A 19,525-nucleotide genomic window follows, 5' to 3' on the forward strand; every position below is an offset into this window, starting at 1 on the left:
TCCCAGTGGGAAATGTCAAAGCTCCATCCAAGTCCTTCTCCCCCTGAGTTTTGAACACAGGTCTTTAATGAGTGGAGGAAAACAGATTAAGAGCCACCAAAAGCCTGCTGGGGAGTGGAAGAGGGGAGTTGGCAAGAAAATGTTTTGTGTGAGTTTCTGCCCTGCTTAGGAGCTTTTGCAGTCCCGCATAGTGAAATCTGTCTCCTTCTCTCCCCACCTGGCATAACTCCCTCAGGACTGATTGCACCAGCGTAGGAACCAGTATAGCACAAGCAATTAGCTATTACAGCCCCTTCTGCTCTGTTGTAAAGGTTCGAAATTTGCCCCCAGATGGATCTTTCTAACAGAAAAGCCAACTGTGACACAAACCACATTTCTAAAATATTTTTCAAATACTAAAATTCTACAGAGAAACTTTAAAGTACCAATATAAGCTCCTTTGATCTCCATTTATTCATCAGTTTTCACATTAAAATTTCACTTGGGCACTTTTTAAAAAGATAAATAACATAATATGGCCCACATGTTATGTTGTTTATATCTCACCAGCCCTCTCCATCTTGGCAGAGAGATGCACCTGAGCCTATACTTCTTAAGGCCGAAGCTTATAAAAGGTGGCTTTGTTATAAAGGTTATTTGTTATAAATAAAAAAAATATATTAATATATTATATTATATATAATTAATAATTAATATATATTATAAATAAAAAATATATATATATATAAAAAAAAGGTTATTTGTTATAAACTTTATAACAAATCCCTGAATCCCCCATTCTGCAGCATGAGGAATATACATTGCTTAATTAACATAAATGACAGCTAATGCCCTGCATCCTCAGAGTGAGGGCTGACAGTGCTGCAGCCCAGGGTGCACAGAGGTACCCTGTACTGCTGGCTGATGGTTTGTAGCACCTCAGATCTCTGTCTGCAGTCTGTCCTGGGCAATGGGAGAAGGGAACTGAGCTGCTCCCTCACCCACAGGTCCGTGTAAAGTCCTGATATATAATGTCCTATAAAGCATGATATAATCCCTGCAGGTTGTTGGGGTCCCACACCGCCTGATGTCAGAAGGATGCTCCAGTGCATCCATACCAGGAGGCAGCCCAGAGAAGCCTGCTGCCCTCAGAAAACAGTCGTGCCCTCCCAGCACCCATGGGCTGGATTGAGATGGGATAGATCCCTTGTGGCTGGCGTTGTACATGGAGAGCCTTTCTGGAGGCTGTGGCACTGCTGGGAGAGGGAGGGCAGCGGGGAGAGACCTCCCCAGGTGGTAGTGGGAGCTGGATCTGGCCCAAGCACGAGGGCGCATCGTTTCCAAGATACAGTGTCTTGGGGTAGCTTTTCCTAAACAAAGAGCACTGTAAGGGAGCCACTGCTGGAAATTTCCATTCCTTTGTTGGGTAGATGCTGTGTAAATAAATGCATTCCTGAGATTTTTCATAATCCTGGAAAGGTCTATAAACCAAACGGTATAGTTTGTCAAATCACTGGAGTTCATATATATTATCCCTCAGCTGCTGGGAACATGATGTACAATGGCACAGAATATAAGGCAAGAAACATATGTTAAAGGTCTTCTTAGAAGCACTCTGTGCATTCATACGTGGCATGTACAGATATTGCTTCTATTTTGCCCCGTGTGATCTAAAATATCCAACCCATATTTGCAGCTTGGGTTTGTGAATTACTTACCTTAACTCTCAATAATCTTTACCTGACTGGCAACTTTGGTGGCAGCATTTAGCTATTCCCTGGTTCAATGTGCAGGTGCTTTGAAAGTATTTATAAATTAGCACATAAGATAAATGTGTAAGCAACCTCTTACTTTACTCTTCTGCTTTTCTTTCTGTCTGAATTTTACTTAAAGACCAGACAATTCAGCAAGATCCTATCACAATAATTATATTGTGCCTGATGTATTTACAAGTGCAAGGGCTCAGAAATGTGTTTTCAATGTCTTACTGTCTTGTCATATATAAACACTAACTATATATAGAAGAAATTATATTCCTGTATCCAGTGTATTTGTAATGTAAATGGAGGAGTCACTTATAAAGACTATTGTACCTTCACTGATAAAAGTCAGATGTTTTCCTTGAAATAATCTAGTAACTTTTTCTTTAAACTGCCCTTTACACTACCAGAACAATGTTTATTACCCTTCTTTTTAATTTTGAACACATTCAGACACTCGTCTTCTATTTAGACTTTCCCAACAGCTATGCTTGCTTTCTTTAGGCTGATTTTTTAAATTAAAAAATCATACCCCCAGCAATAAAATTCCATTGGAAAAAATATTGAAATGATATGGAAATAATACTCTCCTTTTTTTAGATCTCAAAGTTTTAGACAAAAGAGCACTTAATAAACAATTGCATAGAATACAAAATGTACTTTTTCAACATTTGCCTTCTAATTGTCCAAAATACGAGGATGTGATTTATTTCCTAGATATGCTATTTTTCAGTCAGATTAGAAGTACTAAAAGAATCCCCCAACCCTACGACCAAAACAACCTAGAAGCCAAACTAAAACAATCCCTCAAACAGGACTATCTCTATGAGGTAACACCAAATACTTTTGGCTAGCTGGTTGGTTCTCTAATTTCCTTTTGTTTGGAGACTGCCACAGCATCTCCAATTCAGCAACGCTTATTTGAGATCCTAATTTTTCCTGACCTTGGTGCTCACATTTGGGGGCTACTATGTCAAAGCATTTCAGCCTCCAGAATGAAGCCTTCTCTCAAAGAAAGATCATTACAGGAATTGTAGCTCTCAAACTGGAATAGATTATAAAAGCCTATTACTGTATTTTAATATAAAATATTGTTGAGCAAGGGCATCAAACTTTAAACCCAATTAAAAACAAACGATGATGCTAGAGACTGCAGACCAGTAACTTATCTACCACACAAACAGCTGCACAAATCCCTCACATTTATTTTTTCCAGGCTTTCAACTCTGATTAATAAAATGGCAAACCCATGCAAGTCTCAACCATATTAACCACAGCTATATTTTTAGTCTTACTGACATGAAAGCTTTAATATAATAAAAGTAAAAGGAAAACAGAGGAGGTGTTTCATTAGGACACGAGGATTACTAAAGCTGCTGTGTGGAGTATTTGTCAGGAGGTGGTAAGGGAAGAGTTATTACTTACATTTTAGCATGTCGCTAGGATGTGGAGCAAGAGGATCCCTCAGTGAGATGTTTGCTTTGGAAAAAACCTGAGTAATCAGGCTGTCCAAGCTCTTCTTACTGACACATTTATAATACCAAATTGCAAACTTGGTTAAGAAGTTTGCAGTGCTACACAGAAATGTGTTTTTCCAATTTTCTTATGAAGCCCAGCAACATGTCAGTGGTACAAGATCCACAAGTTCATGTATTAACCTGCCAGTCCTTTTTGTTGATAGATGACTATATGCAAAAATATATGAAGCATGCAACCTGGTTGGTTAAAAAAAAATAGCCTAAGCCATAGACCCTCAGCAGATCTTGCAGCTTATTACAGAAACTCGTACCTTATTTTAGAAGCTTTTATTAATAAAAAAAAAAAATCCCCAACCCCAAACAACCCCCCCCCAAATGGCTGATATATGCAAGAAACCAGGATTATATCAGTAAAATAATAACTTCAAAACAAGTCCAAAGACTAATGCTTGCCTAATACAGAATTATTTAATTTTTAATGTGTTTGGCTTCATGATTGTGTGAAGTGGGAGTAGAATTAAATTTAGTCCGGTCTCTTCATCGATTGTTTGTATGACAGGGGTATTCCTTAGCTGAGTTTCTGAAACTAAATTCAGTTGAATGAATAGCATTATACACATCATGAAAATAAGCAATATTTGGCTGTGTATGTTGTTTGACTTTTCTTTCTGCACTTATCTGCCTACACATTTGCACAAGCAGTATTATAACAATGTGTTTTGTAAGACAGCCAAGCTTTGTAAATCGGAATAATGGGCAAAACCATTCATACATTTTCTGTTCCTAAATTCTTTGTATGAAGACAGCTGCATTTCAAACTCAAGGTAACAGATACAGGCACACAGCATCCTAATAGTGACACTGAAATAACTGCTCAGGACAGTACCCAAATACCGTAGTCATGGATGTATTGGAAACACTCAGGTACTACAGAGGGGGTGCAATAGGCTAGCAAAGAGAAGGGCAGAGTAATAACAAATATCTTCTCACACTTTTACCCTGAGATTAAAGCACCATTTTTGCTTTGACCTTTTCAGTGTTTTTAATGCATAACATCTGCAGTATCAAACATACAGGGGAACAGGGAAGGCACACACCCCAATGTATTTCTACCCACCAGAAAGTGAAGAAATGCACAGAAAACCTTTATACGGCATCAGAGAAAATGAGACCCTATGCACAGCCTTATATATGAACTTCAGTACCAAAGAGATTTGTCTCTTGCTTGAATGTCACACGAGCGCATGTGAACCATTCCCGCTCATCTGTACTGACACTGGGATTTGCTTTTAACTAGCCCAGGCTTGGCTGCTACTAAGATAAACATATTTAGCTGCAACTTTTTTCCTTTCAAAAAGAGGCAAACTGGATTATAGCAAATAACCTTTAAGATAATTAACTGACAATGCTGCAACTAACATAAAATCTTCCTTCAGGCGACCCCTAATTTAAGTATTACTGGCACAAAGTGGAGACAGATTGTGCATCACCACCGCAATATTTACATAGCAGAAACCCACAGAGCAGGAAACGTGAGACTCAATGATGCACTAAATTAGGAACAATCATATTCTAGTGTTAATTTGCTTTCTCCTCTATCCAAATTTCAGGTCCAGCAATTGGTACAAATGCACATAAAACATTCCCATTTTTAATGATTAAGAAGCACGGTCTGCAAGCAGCTCTGCTCGAAATTAAATTCACTCACTACTAGGGATGTTTGCAGGATCAAACTCCCAAAAGTGAAACAGGCTTACCAACACAGAGATTTTTTAGAAAACCAGTACTTCCTAATATGTTTATTTCTTTCCATAAATGATGTCTGCACAAGCAGTCTGAGTTGTCTGCCAGGCTACCTGCCTTTTGATTGCGAATAATTTCCTATGACAGTAACACCGTGATTCTGAGGGATAATGGAGAAGCGGTTTTAATTCACTGATGCTGTAGATATATGCAGGTACTCAAAAGGCTGTGTAATCAAAGAATGAAAGTTAAAATGGAAGGGGAAAGAAAAAGATAGCTGGTCTATTTGTAAGTATATTGGGAAGTGACATATTTATAATAAATATACACACTATAATCTATCGAGACAGATTTCACGAGCGCTATTCTCAGTTACAGCATACTTCATGAGACAAATGCAAAGAACCATCACCAATCTTTCTAAATCTTAAATATTATTCAAATTTGGATTCCATTATGGCAAATTAACAAAATATTTACCTTGCCTAATCGCTGATGTTCTTCAAAAGCAGAAATCAGTTCTTGTGCCCACTTTATTTTTTCAGGGCTTGGAGAGAACTGTTCCTGGACAACAGCAATTTGGTTGGGGTGAATCACCTGCTTACCTACAAAGAAGATTAATAACACCAGAATCATGCATCAACAAACAGATGTTCAAGCAAAATGTTCCAACCACTTGAGGCTCTCATATGCCTCGCAGACTTTCTTGCTTTTTAACTAATTATTTTACCTGGTTTCTTTTATTTTTTAAACTGGACAACAGGCAGATAGCCTTTAGTCAGATTGTTTTAAGAATAAAAATATCTTGAGCTATGCTTGCATTCAATGTAGTTTGAAAGAACCGACAATTCTTTCTCCTCCCTCCCCATTTCAATTTATACATCTTCTCTTAGTCGTTTCAGGTGCAATTTTTTTTGTTCAGGGCAGTCAATAACACTTAAGTATAATGCATCTCTGAATATAACTATATAAATAACAGCTCCAGACACTCTTAAATAAATTGTATTAAAATGTGTTCAGAAAATGAGATCTGAAGAAGATGGTAAGAGATTTGTAGGACTGAAAAGTTACCAGTCACCTAAGTATAATGCTCTAAATTCTCAGTATTGGCTTAGCATCATAAAATCCTCAGTGTTGTTTAAATTGTTGTAATAGTTAGCAGTTGCAGGCAGATTGCAATATTTATTTAGTCACTGGTATATTAAACAACTACTAGTGATGCCCTGAGGTTTTATGAAGTATTTTTATTTAATCCTTTTTTGTATAAACATGCATTAAGAAAATAAAAATAGATGTTCCATTTTTTTTACTAGAGATTTTCAAATGTGAATAGAAAGCCACATAATCCGTTTTAATCTGTTTTTGTATTTAGCTGCCTTAAAACAAATATAGATCTAATTTGTTTGACAGTTTTAAAAGTGTAACATTTGACATTATTAGCTCATTTCTATGGGAATTTCACAGACGTGTGTGATTTCTGGACTTTGGTTTCAAAGTGTTTCAATAAAGAGAAGCTACTGTAATTCCCAGCTTTCTGTAGAACAAATGATTCTGTGCCAGATAACAAAACTAGTTAGATGGATGAGCCCGATCCTGCAAACCTGCCACCAAGTGAGCAGTCCCCTTCACGTGGAGGGTCCCACAGCCACCCATCCCATCTCATCCCACTGCACGCTGCAGCCTCTCACAGGAGTGAGATTTTTGCATGCAAGGAGAAGTTGCAGCATGAGGACCTAGGGAGGCTTCCTGGCACAGCGGGGTCTGCTCCCATGTTCTTACTGCCATTAAGCCAGCTGTACATTAGAAATCAGCCCATCACTTGGTCGAAGAAGTTTTACGTATAACTGCAGAGATACACCTATTTTAAATGAAATGACCACTGAAGAAAACCCTGGGATTATTTTTATCAGACTGCAGTGGGTCTGAGTGATAACCTGGAGTACAAACAAAACCTGGGGATGCAGCATCATAACATACTTAATTTAACGAGTAAAGAAATAGTGATTATTTTGGTGTTGCGCGTTTCTCAGCTAAAAAGCCATAAGTAGCTCAATTTTATTATATTTCCTATTATACAACCTGTAGTTTATGATCTTATGGGCATACAAATATTCAATTTGACATTTCAATGTCATGACTATTTAAAAAAATTGCTTAAAAATAGGTAAAAGCTTTAAACTCAGTAAGAACTATATTTTTTAAAAGAAATTACATGGAAACAAATTTTCTTAACTAATGTGTTTTACATTAGGTCTAATCAAAGGTTTTTTTAGTCAATTTAATCAAATTCACCATTAATAAGATTATGATGTTACTTGTTTGTAATACAACAAATTCTCCCTAGCTAAACTGCTCATTCTAAAACTGAAGGAATAATTCCTGCAAAATCCTAAGGATCTTAACTTTCTGGGAAAAATGTAGAATATATTTTAAATCATATTTAAGGTCATTCTATAATTATAATGAAATTAAAAATATTTATCCACAATTTTTTAAAGTGTAAAATATTTATCTAAAAATATCTGCTTTTGATAGAGATGTCTGTAGTAGTAAGCTATACTTTCTGTTATTAGAACACTGCTGCACAATTTACAAAGAATATAATGCAATTTTTGATTCATAGCACTCTGTTGATTTTTGTCACAGCTTATGTATCCAAATTATCTGTATAATAGACATAATGCCATGCAGGAATGAAACAAATATTTTTAACAGAATTGTTGTTATTGACACGTTCCTGAGAGAGTGCAAAATTGGAAGACATTAAAATTTATGACCATGAAATCCTTTTTACAGTACCACTTGATATATTGTGCTTTAAATCAATACCTGTCAAGTCTTTTAGGTAACTGTATGATGGTGTCGTTTCAGTCTTCTACAAAAGACTGCAAAAAGAGAGGAAACCTATAGTGTTTCATATTTATATCTGGCTTCTCAGCATGTAGCGCAGGACTTTCTATAATGACTAAGTCAGCTGTTGAAGCTTATGGCAAGGTTTACTTAATTTTTTACATAAATATTCCTAAAACTGATGACCATTTATGTAGGCAACACACTAAGTAAGTCTCTTGGTTCTGGTATAGTAAAACATCATGCTGGGTGTGTATGCATGTGTGTCTATATACATATATCCCCCCAATATATATATATATAAAAATGTATTTTTATATATATAAAAATATATAAATATACATATAAAAGATCTATTAATCTGGCTAAATTACATTTGAAAACACTTTATTTTATGTAAACACACTCACTGAAGGGAAAACAGGTTGCTTCTAAAATAACTGGAAAAGAAAACTGACTACAATAAGCAATGAGGGTTACAATAGTAACTAAATAGCTGGTAAATTTTTTGTTAAGTTACTTTGCTTGTTTCACCTTGACTATTTGATTACATTAGGCAAGTTCCATTGGTCTAAATCTGAATACGGAGAAATCTAGGGACATCGAACTTCGCTGAGTATTTTGTATTTGCATTAGTTTTGAGGGTGGTGAATTTGGTCCTAGGTGTGCAAATAGATGTGCGTTCTCCAGCTAAGAGAGCAATTGGCAATACTCATTGTGTTTTAGTCCTGTTGATTTCAGTGATTTTGATTCTTTGTGAAAAAGAAGTAGGAAGAGATCTTAAATATTTTAAAATAACAAGAATCACGTGTTTTGAATGTGTTATTAAAACACTATTTCAGTATTTTACTCTCATGATACCAGAGCACTGTCAGTGGCAAATATGTTCTGCAGAGTTCTGCTTTATTCAAGGTTAAGGATTAATCTGAGACCCATTTGTGATTTTATGTGATTAATATTAAATTGGAAATGTTAAAATGTTTCATTTATATGCTTTTGGAACTAAAACTTTTTGCTTTCAGTTTTGAAATGACATTTTATTTTAATCAAAACAAATAAGAAAATTATAAAAGCATTAGATAAATTGAAAGCAGAAGAAGCAAAAGAACAAGTAAAACATTTTGGACTGACTTCAAACCTTTTTTTTGTATTTTTATGAAAAATATGGAAAATGCTGTTTTGTTTTGACTTAAACATTTTTCTTTTATTTTTTTTTTTTTTTTTTTGGCCACCAGATCAGAAAAGTCAATATTGTCCCACCTCTAATTATGGTTGGACTGGTTGTCAGGATGTTTGTGGGATTTTGGAAATGTGTTAATGATAGTTGTGGAAAGGCAGGAGGCAAAGAGCAAGAGCTGAAGAGTTCACCTTAATGAAGTCTGTACCTTTTACAGAGCTTTACTCCTCATACGGAAAGGCAAGGAACCTTTATGGCTGAGTTAAAAATTCCATTTACATCCTAAACTGCTACATATGACTTTTTAATTTGTCTCCTATCTGGACCCTATCCTGATGTCAGACAACTTCCACTGTAAGTCAGTGGAGTCCAAACCACCATCAACATTGTTTATGCTGAGGATTTCTAAATTTCCTAAATTGTCAGCCCAATTTAAGTATTTAAATACACATTAAGTGTTCAGCAAGACTGCTCTCAAAGGTGGTAGGCATCTGCAACTCCATCTTTTGTCAACAGGAGGTTCAGATGTTTCATTTTTTTCAAAAATCGAGCTTTTCCTTAAGCTAGGAAATATTGGTCAAGATTAGGTAGCCATCAGCAGGTGCTACTATTCAGGAGACCTATTATTTTCCCAACTTCAATCACAGACAAATGAAGGGTGGAAGTCCACATGGATGTGGATAATGTAGCTGTGAGGAGCTAAATGGTTTGCCTCTGAAACAAGATCTAGTTTTGCAAATGTTGAAGCTCAACAAGCAGTAAGGCAGAGTTTGAACTGAAGAGCATTGATTGCTATTCTTTCACTGGCATTCAGAGATCGCTTAAAAGAACACTTGGTTTTTTGCTTGGTGTATTAAACTATCATATACCATTAACTGTAAAATATAGATTGCTATATGGCATTGCCAGGACCCATGCTTTTGGTAAAAAACCCTAAAAGTTGTACTCTTACCATACATATATCCTGACTGACCATCTGAGACAAATAATGTAAAATGTTCATCCTATATGCTAGAATTCTTTAATGCACATGTCAAATGTCTGATTTCTATTGCAAAACCCCAAGCTTTGGTGGCTGCACTGGGGTGTCCGAGTGGTCTAGTACACTAGTCAGAGGGTAACAGGCTGCATCACAGGACTCCGGGGCAAGGAGTGTGCTGCTCTTGCTGTCTGCCAATACCCTTAGGTGTCACAAGCACTTACTAGGAGGGGAGCCAGGAGGTGAAAAACAAATCAAAGAAAATAATAAGAAAATAACTTTCCCCTAGCAATTAGCATACGAGATTTGCTTCTCAACTCCCTCGCCTAAAAAGTATTTTTTAACAACTTCTGCTTAAAAAAAATAGGAGAAAGGGATCCAAATGTTTTAAAAAGCAATCATGGAGTGGCCACCGCAGAGTACAGTACTGCCTTGCCCGTGCTCCATGATGGGACAGATCACTGCACAGCCCCTACCCCAACTTCTCTTCAAAAACAGTCACACGCTTCATGGGATGTGGTTTTAAAAAGCAGCCTGTGACTTTTCAGGCAAAATTTCCAGCCACAATTTTTAAGGTGGTAATAAACATAGAAGACTCAGGTGTTACTGATTTTTTTCAGGAACACCTAAATGACCTGAAATAGAAAACAAATTATTGGTTTAAGTGACAGTAAATGTAGCAACATATTTAAATTGAAGAAGATATGCATTATTTTGAGACATCATCAGAAAGCCATACCAGTGAATCCCATTGAGGCAGCTTCCCTTGATTGCCTGCGGAGCCCATCTTCATCTCGGAAATCGATGTAAACAAGGTCTATTGCTTGAAGGCCAAATGCCTTTGCTGTGACTACTATTTTTTGTCTGGCATATAGAATATCATGAGTTTCCTTACTGCTTGTTGCACCTATGAAAATAATTCAAAACAAAGAAAAGCTGATGAGTATTTTTGGCCTTTCTGTTTTAAATATTTCTTATGTAAAAAAAGGGAAGTTTGAGTTTTCATTTAACCATTTTAGAAAGCAAAATGGGGGTGTGAGGCTATATTGTCAAAATAATACTCTTCTGAGAAAAAAAAGATGTTTTAGAAAAAAAATAATCTCTTTAAACTCTGGCTTATAAAATTCATGTTTTGATTTAGTTCAAACCAGAAGTTATAAGCCTGAAGTCAGTGGAAACTGGCTGGTAAGGACTTCTGCTTTAGGACTAACGAACTAATTAATTGATTATATTATTTACTGTATGTACAGTGAGAAGCATTAGAGTAAGAGAAGCTTTACACAAATTGATATACTGGATACAACTAAATGGCTAAAAAATTCACACTGAGAATAGAATTGAACTTTCCTTGGTTCCGATTCTTGTCACAACTGATGTCCTAAGCTGAATATTTAAGCTTTAGTATTTGGACGAAAAAATAATGGTAGCTGACTTCTGAGAAGAAACAAAAGTATTCACGAGATTTTATGTGCACACAGGGCACCAGCTAAGCACCACGCACATGTGAAGGCTGGTGTGAAATTAATAATAATAATAATAATAATAATAATAATAATAATAATAATAATATCCCTTTCCTTAGCATCACTATTTAGACACAGATTTCCAGTAGTAAGGCAATGCTAATTTTTACATTAATGTCCTTATTTTTAATTTAAATGTTGATAGCTCTGCACTTTTATGTTTAAACTGAATTAGATCAGTAAGAAGCTAAGCAGCTGCTTATAAAAGAAATAGTGAAATATATTTTATTTTTGAGGAAGGCTAATAGTGCTTTCACATGACTACGTGGCTGTATTGACATGGGACATATTCAAAGTAAATTTATTAAGGCAAATTTGTCAGGAGAGTATTTGTGCACGATGTCAGAAGCCTGCCTGATAATTGTCGGTAAAATCATGACAAAGAAGCCACGAGAATTTTAGGACTTTAAACGTAGTTCTTAAACGCACATACGTGTTTATTATGGATAACATATTTTAAAATCATTTCAGTTATTCAACAGGTTTGTTTGTTTCTTTTGTGTTTTTTTTTTTTTTTTAATTATTATTATTTTCATTAATTTTTGGTACTGTATAGCAAGAAGGACAAGAAAGTGTCAGTGCCCTGGGACATACAGGGACCACATTTTAATTTGCCAGTGATACGTTCTGCATTGAAAAAAATCAAGGAGAAAAGTCCAAATGTAAAATGCAGAATCAAGTGTTGTCATTACTTTAATTATTGCTGTCCAAAAAGGGATGGCCATAAATCACACGTGGCTTCTCCAATGCAAATGGAATACATTAACATTTCTAGTAAACACACAGGTAACAACCTATGCTGGCACGGAAATCCTCTCCTCCAAAGACGACTGCATCCAAATGAAAGCCAACCTGGGATCCTCTTCTCAGTGCTTCTTCACAGACAGCCTTCAAATGAAAACAGAGTATTAATTTCTACAGAAATGCAGGATGCAGAGCGACCACAGAGGTTATTACAGCAACTCGGTGTTATCAAAATCCTTCAGCTAAAATCGCTTCTATTAAATAGCAAAGCTACTGTAGGTGCTCGACTATGCACAATGCCTTAAAATGACTCAGCAAAAGAGAAAACATTATTTTTCCCTAAGCACCTGTATGCCTAGGCTGTGTAAATATAGGACCTTATAGCACATTCCCTACCTTCTGGTTGACATAATGCCCTGGGTACTACTGTGATCCCTACTGCAGATATTAAATAACAATATGAAACACAACATTTGTCAAATACTCCTTAAAAGCAAACAAAAAGTATTGAATTTGATTAGTTTGACACGTAAGACAGAAAGACAGATCAGAATATCTTTTATTAAAAAAATAATATGAGCAATTTAAAATGGTTGTAAGACTACTTATAGGATATAAGGATTCCTTGTAGGACTGACAATTTAAGGTCTTCTGCTACATATAACTAAATTTAGCTAAGGAAGTTAAAAATGCAACAAGTGCTGCAGAAAAGCATTAAAATAAAAGCATGAAAAATTTTGCTGCTGTAGCTATTATATGAAAAAGTGCATTTCCTAAATATGGCTGTTTTATGTCAGTGTTTGGTGTATACTGATATTTTTTAAGGCTAAGGTACGTGGAGAGAGATGGATGTAATTCCCAGCTGTACTAACGCGTGTTCTTCTAGATCAGCTGGTGGGACAAGAAATTATTTTTTAACAGAGCGTTTTAAAAGGCAGCTCTCCTGCCAACATCAGGAACTGCAATATTAAAAAGCCAGTATAAAATACTGTAGGTGAAGAAAAACCCCAGCCAGTTTAAAATATGATGTAATTCTGCATATGCACACAGGACAGGAGCATGTCTATTTGGTTACTGCTTTATTATGTTCCCAGATACGTTAGCGTGTGCTGTAAGGTAAATGGCTGTATCAAATGAGCAGGCTGCCCGTGAGGGCTGCCAGTACTTCTGGAGGTTCTTCTGATGTGTGTCCCCTCAGCTGGACCGAAACTTTCCCTTAGAGCTTGGGAGGGGAAGGCTGAATTGCTGGTGCATGCATGAGATCTTCCATTTCATTACTACACTGCCTTGCCTTTCTGAAAAACCTGGGCTTGACAGTAAAAGTTCGGGAGTAATTTATATTAAAATGCACTTTAAAAATAAGATTTGGTCTTAAATTACCCTGAAAAAGGCGCATGTTCTTTGGATATTTCCTATTTTCAAAGTTAAGTATACTTCTAATCTTAGCATTAAACACTCAGAAAACAATGACACGAAATTTTGTTCTAACCTTGTTAGTAGAAACCATGATAAAGATGCCAGTTTTTAGAAACAGTGAAATGATGATTAATTCTTTTTTCAAAAGTTAAATGTTACAAAAGTCGAGTTTGATAGATATTAAATAGCTAAGTGCATTGCAACACTGTGAGTATTCCAAATCTTTGGAGAAGTCCAGTCCAAGTGTGTTAAAAATAACAGTGATGTAGAGAGGTTTTGTTATTTGACATGGACTATCTGAACTGCTCTGTCACTGAAATATTTTGAATTTATGAAGGCCTTTACATTACAAACATGAGAGTTCAATGTACAAATGTTTTAGGGGATTGAACAATACCTTTAGTATTTTTTGACCTCTTTGATGAAATTAGGAGGTGACTGAGGACTATTTTGCTTATCCTAGTTTGCTGAGATGGCAAAATATGAATGCTTCAAGACCTGCTTACCTTAAAATTGAGCAAGCCCACTGCAGTTTCCACAAAGGGGATAAAATTCATTGGTTCTACAAGTGTTCGGCCTTTTAGGTGATGTAAGAATTTGTCTGAAAACTAAAATTAGACAGTGTGAGCTATCAGACAGAGAGAAAAAACCCCAAACCCCAGAACAGTCTACATTTATATATAACATGTTAAATTTTCACCTGCCTGCAACTACACCCCTCCCCACCCCAAAACCTTGTAATTAAAAGAATGAAACCAGCTTTTAACGAGGCCTGTGATTTGAAACCGCAGCATTCCCATACATTTCTGTGTTTGGAGGCTGGTTTGCAAGAAAAAAAAAAAAAATCCAGGCTTAGCACCTCTCACCCTGGCTTAGTGAAATGCAAATCCGCGGGCCCTGGAAAACAATGAAGTGCTGCTGTACCTGAGGTCTGGTTTTGTTTCAGGTCCAGCACTGCCATCACTGGAAGCGCTCCCCAGCCTTCTAAGTGGCATCCGTATTATTCATTACGGCACCGTTACCCTTTTGTTCACTAGGCTTTTCTTCATAATTTTTTAGCTTACCTAGGAAGGCCTTAAAAAGGAAGTTTAATTCTTTGAAGACCAAAGCTTGCCAATTTTTTCCATGAGACCAGTTCACAGCTAGCTCTGAGCTGCCAGTGGGGTAGCCCAAATTCCAAAATCTATCATCTGGAAACATACAAAAGCTCTTGCACAGATTTTTCCCCTTTCAAAAGGGAAAAAAAAAAAAGAAAAAGAAAAAAAAAAGAGGGGAAAAAACCCTCAGCCCTATATTGTAAATCTATTATGTCTGTCCAGATCGAGTAATTTGTGCAGAGATAAACATATCACAGGTACGGTGAAAATATGTTAGTAAATAAAGACAAAAATAACATCTGCATATATTTTAAATTTAAGGAATATTCAACTATTAATGGATATCAAAGGAAAGGGAATTTTAATCATCTCTCCATTCAGTCTCAGTTGGGTAAATCATATCTAAGAGATTTGCATAAATATAAACCATCAAAGACTTTTCATCTTCAAAGGGGGTTTCAAGACCCTATAAGCTTTGTACTGTAATCATCGCAGGTCACAACCCTGCAGGAATAAGGCTGCTATGGCAACATAAAAAAACTAATGCTTAAGGCTTAGCATAATATTCTGACTAATAGAAAGGAAACTCATTTTAAAAGCTGGCAGCCTATTTACCAGAAGCTGGATTAGAGGTGTTATTTCCCCTTTTAGCTTCCCCCAACTGCCCCTCCCCAAAAGAAGGAAAATCTAATCACCCAGATCTCGAAAAAAAGCTTTCCATCAATTTGCAGTAACTTTACAATTAGGCCAAAATAAATCACAGCTTTCTTCGATGAAGAATGATGCCCTTCCCATCCCTGCTTTGCATCGTCACTGTGGCTGTCTCAGTAACTTTTCTTTGGAGAAGAGAATTGCACCCAAAAATGTGCAAGAATGATAAAATAATAATCAATGCAATTCACACGTGCAAGTGTACAGTATGGCAGGTACTATAGGGACAGAAAACAGTAAACTTCATCCAGGCAACTGCAGAAAATGAGGTAATATAACGGCATCAGCATATATTCTTAAGACTCCTATCTGATTTTTATTTTTTAAGGGGAAAAAAAGAAGTAAAAAGCTCCACTGTGTTCATCTTTCAGGTGCAAGTTAAAGCAGTAGAGCTCTTATTTTATTTGAAAATATTTTAAAATTCACACTCCTGGGATTTTTCTTATCTTTTGTTTTGAAAGTAAATGGAAAAAAAAAAAAAAAAAAAGGCAGTTTAATTAAATATCGTCTCCCTTCCTCTTTCTTTCAAAAAATTGCAAGAAGCACCAATACAAAAGGTAACGAGTGGAGAAGTTTCAATTAATTTTTTTTTGTCAAAAGGAGACGATTAAATGTTTCCGGCCCGGTAAAGTGTTCATTTCAGGGAGAAAGGGAGGGAAAAAAAAGAAGGCGGAGGGAAAAAAAAACCCCACAAAGCTTGGGGAGGGGATGAAGTAGCAAGGCCTCAGCAATTCTTTCAATTCCAGTGCACACCCAATAGTGTGTCGGGAAGAATGCACACTGGTCGGGATTTGTGGGAGAATTGTCCTGCCACAAAGGAGGGAGAGTTACGCTTGTTATAGTCCAATAAGCCATGCCAGTCAAACAAGTACCCACACTAGGGACAAAAGGAAAGCAAGAGATTCTCACACAAAAGAAAACAAGTAAGCCCATCTTTTAGTTGTGCATCAGCCTCCAGGTTTTCTGCTGCACATAAATAAAAATGAAAGGGGAGGGGGGGGAGTGGGTATATGTGGGGGGAAATAAACAGATTCTGGGAGGCTCAAAAACCCTGTTGAGGTGAATTTTGGGAGGATTTGGAAAACGTGGCAGTGGCGTTAAGCAGAGCGCACTCTTTGTGAGTAAAGGTTGGGCAAAGTGAAAGGGAAGCAAAAGGTAGACAATGAGGCAGAAGTTGTTGGGGCTGGCTTGTTTTCCACTATGGAAATCAAAGTTAGAGAGAGGGAAGGTGGAAAAGGATGAGGGGACAAAAAGCTCGTGCAATCCCACCTCCCTGGAAAACCTGCCTGGTGTCAGCACGGGCTCTGCCATTTTGGAAGCATGAATATTCATTACTGACAAGTTATGTCTAACACTTACATGGCTGTAAACCCTGAGAGGTATACCCTGGTTAATTTAATTAAATGTTGGTGGAAGGGGACGGTGTGCCTTCCATCATGAGCAGTGGAGGCCAGAGAAGCAGTGCCACTGGATGGACAGGGCTCATCACGTACCCAACATATTTGCTCAGTTGTAGGCTCACACCCAGTCTCAATGGTTTGATCATGGTTAGATGCTGAGATTAAAATAGATCCTAATACATCTGCCTGCCTTTCATCACAGCTTGCACGCGTGCTAGTTGCTCAGCTAGCGGTTTGCAAAAATATAGAAGTGAATAATTAAGCATTATTCCTTTACTGGCATGTTACAGGAATAATGCTATATCTAAGCAAATGCCCCCTTTCTTGACAATTAAAACAATTATAGCATAATTAGGCCTATTTCAAAGTTTTCTTAAGTAATTTGACATGCCAACCATTTACATTTCAGGTTTTTATTGGCTGAAAAGTCAGTCATGAAACACAAACACACCTGTCAGCAATTAAAAAGGAAGAAATAGAGAACTGCTCAGGAAATAATATCTGTGCTAATTAAAAACACTGGTTAAAAGCTTCCTGTTTGTTCCTCCAGTTGCCCCAAGGAGTGACCTTCTCCCCCAACTCATTTTTTCGTATGTTGCTAACATGGTTCCCCCATCTCCTGCTTGCAATGCATGTAACTAAGACTCATGCACAGACAGTCATTTTGCTTGTTAGGGCAGTTAGAGAAGATACTTCTATTTTAGTATTATACTCTGACATCAATATTGGTTCTTTATTGACTGTGAGAGAAAAAACACTGGTTTTATCTATAAATGCAAGGTGTTCTACGTATGCCTTTTATACAGCACATCTTACCTTTAAGTGGATGCATTTCCCAATTACTTTAGCCAAGCAACAACATCATATGGTATTTGGAGCCTTCCTTATAACTCAAGAGTCATTCATCCCTATGCCTGTTTGAACTTGGCCTAACAGCTTCTGTCAAAAACTACTGTGCTGTTGGTACTCACCCATCTTATTTCTTCAACATTTTCAACCTTTGGCAGCATCATGCTTGAAGGAAGGGTCTTGGACTGCAAAAGCACCTCTAGATCTTCTTCTGCAAGACCACTGGAGACGGAGTTTATCCTAACACACTTTTCAGCATGGCCAAAGTCAAACTTTTCCAGGGTTTTCACAATGGTCAGCCTTGCTTCTTTCTATAATATATATGAGTTTAGAGCACAAGAAAAGAAAAAGAATGCATGTTTTCTATTGACAGAAAAGTGCACTGAGCAGAAGACTTTTTGAAATGACATGGGGAAAACTAGACAGCCAATATACTGGAGTGCCCAAAACCTCTGTCACTCTTGGACTTTTACTGAAGCAGTCATCATCAGCACCTCGCAATTTTACCTTCCTTGTTTCTTTATAACTGGTGAATAAAATGCTCTGGTTTTATGTGTAAGTACTTCTATACCACCACTTGTAAAAAACAATACCTTTTTGTTCACTAGAGCTGAATATGTCTAACAAACACAAACCTTTATACTAACTACAATGCGTTGCACTAACTGCACTCACAAAAATGGCATGTCTCTAAATTCATATAAAATAATTCGTTTTTTAAATTAATCTCTGTATTGCTTGGATGTCAGAAAACACACATGTACATATATTTCTTTGATTTTGCTACATAGATCTTCCTTTTCTCCATGTATCCAAAGTGTAGTAAAGCCCATGGTAAAGTTCACAATTCACATGTGATAACACCAAAATAATTTGCAGATTTTTCTTCAACCACATAAACAGCTATTCTCCTGTTGGCACAAAATAAAAACTCCAAAGACATGTGTTTCCCATGGCCATTTGCTACTTTTGTGAATGTAAATTTGCAAATCTGTTTAATAGTTGATTTTCACGAAGAATATTTGCATGCTTTTCTGAAATGAAACACATTTCTTGGCCTGGAGAAGAAGGGAGGGGGAAAAGGAGGGTGCTGGGCTCCCTGCTTCCTGCCAACTGGAGTTTAAACCCCAAATTCCTTCCACTCACCAACAGCCCCTAACAAATTTGCATTGTCAAAATGCACACTTATCAAAAGTAATTTCATTTGTGAAGAGTTTTTATGGGGCTAATAAAACCTTAAAGTTCCTGACTCACAGAGGTACGGGAACAACTTTAACAATATGCAGTTGCTGAATAGGGAAGCTTTTCAAGAGAATAGACAAACTTAAGGCAGGGAAAAGTAATCAAAGTTAATATTCAGGCTAATACCAATCAGCAAGACAGCACATGACAGTAGATTTAAACCAGACGGATGCAGATCTCTGCCAGTGAGAGGGGCAGAGGTGGTTTCCCAATGTGGTCTGAGTTAAACAGTGTGAGGGAACAGTAGCTTACAGTTGTCAGGTCCGATCAGAACAGGGTCTCCCAGGCCAGTTTAAGACAGCTTTGCAGTGTACTGATTTACAGGTCTGGAACCCCTGATAATTAGAGTAAGTTTAGAGAAAGGCAAGTGATGGCTCTAACTGGTTAAAGGAAGGAATAATGAAGCAGAAAGTTAATGAAATCTGAAGCAAACAGCCTTCAGCTTGGGGCTACTAGCCGTGCTTCTCCGAAGGTTGGGAGCATATGCCCGTTAATCAGACAGACGGGAACAAGGCACACATGTACGCATCCCTGTGCTGCGATCAAGGGGTACGTTCAGAGGTAATCTCTGGAAAAT

The 19,525-nt window shown here is 37.0% G+C and overlaps 1 protein-coding gene across 1 annotated transcript in view; it reads right to left on the bottom strand.

Annotated features, from left to right (window-relative positions):
• Nucleotides 1-19,525, bottom strand: part of CLYBL (citramalyl-CoA lyase) — a gene marked incomplete at both ends in the record, with an annotated part of 168,442 nt that overhangs the window by 9,811 nt on the left and 139,106 nt on the right. Inside the window, 5 exons of the mRNA XM_080612030.1 lie at nt 5,441-5,565; nt 10,706-10,873; nt 12,284-12,377; nt 14,156-14,257; nt 17,829-18,017. Of these exons, the coding sequence (XP_080468156.1) occupies nt 5,441-5,565; nt 10,706-10,873; nt 12,284-12,377; nt 14,156-14,257; nt 17,829-18,017 (678 nt within the window). The remainder of the gene's footprint in view (nt 1-5,440; nt 5,566-10,705; nt 10,874-12,283; nt 12,378-14,155; nt 14,258-17,828; nt 18,018-19,525) is intronic.

Source organism: Psittacula echo, assembly GCF_963264785.1.
Source record: "Psittacula echo genome assembly, chromosome: 3".
Lineage (NCBI taxonomy): Eukaryota > Metazoa > Chordata > Aves > Psittaciformes > Psittacidae > Psittacula > Psittacula echo.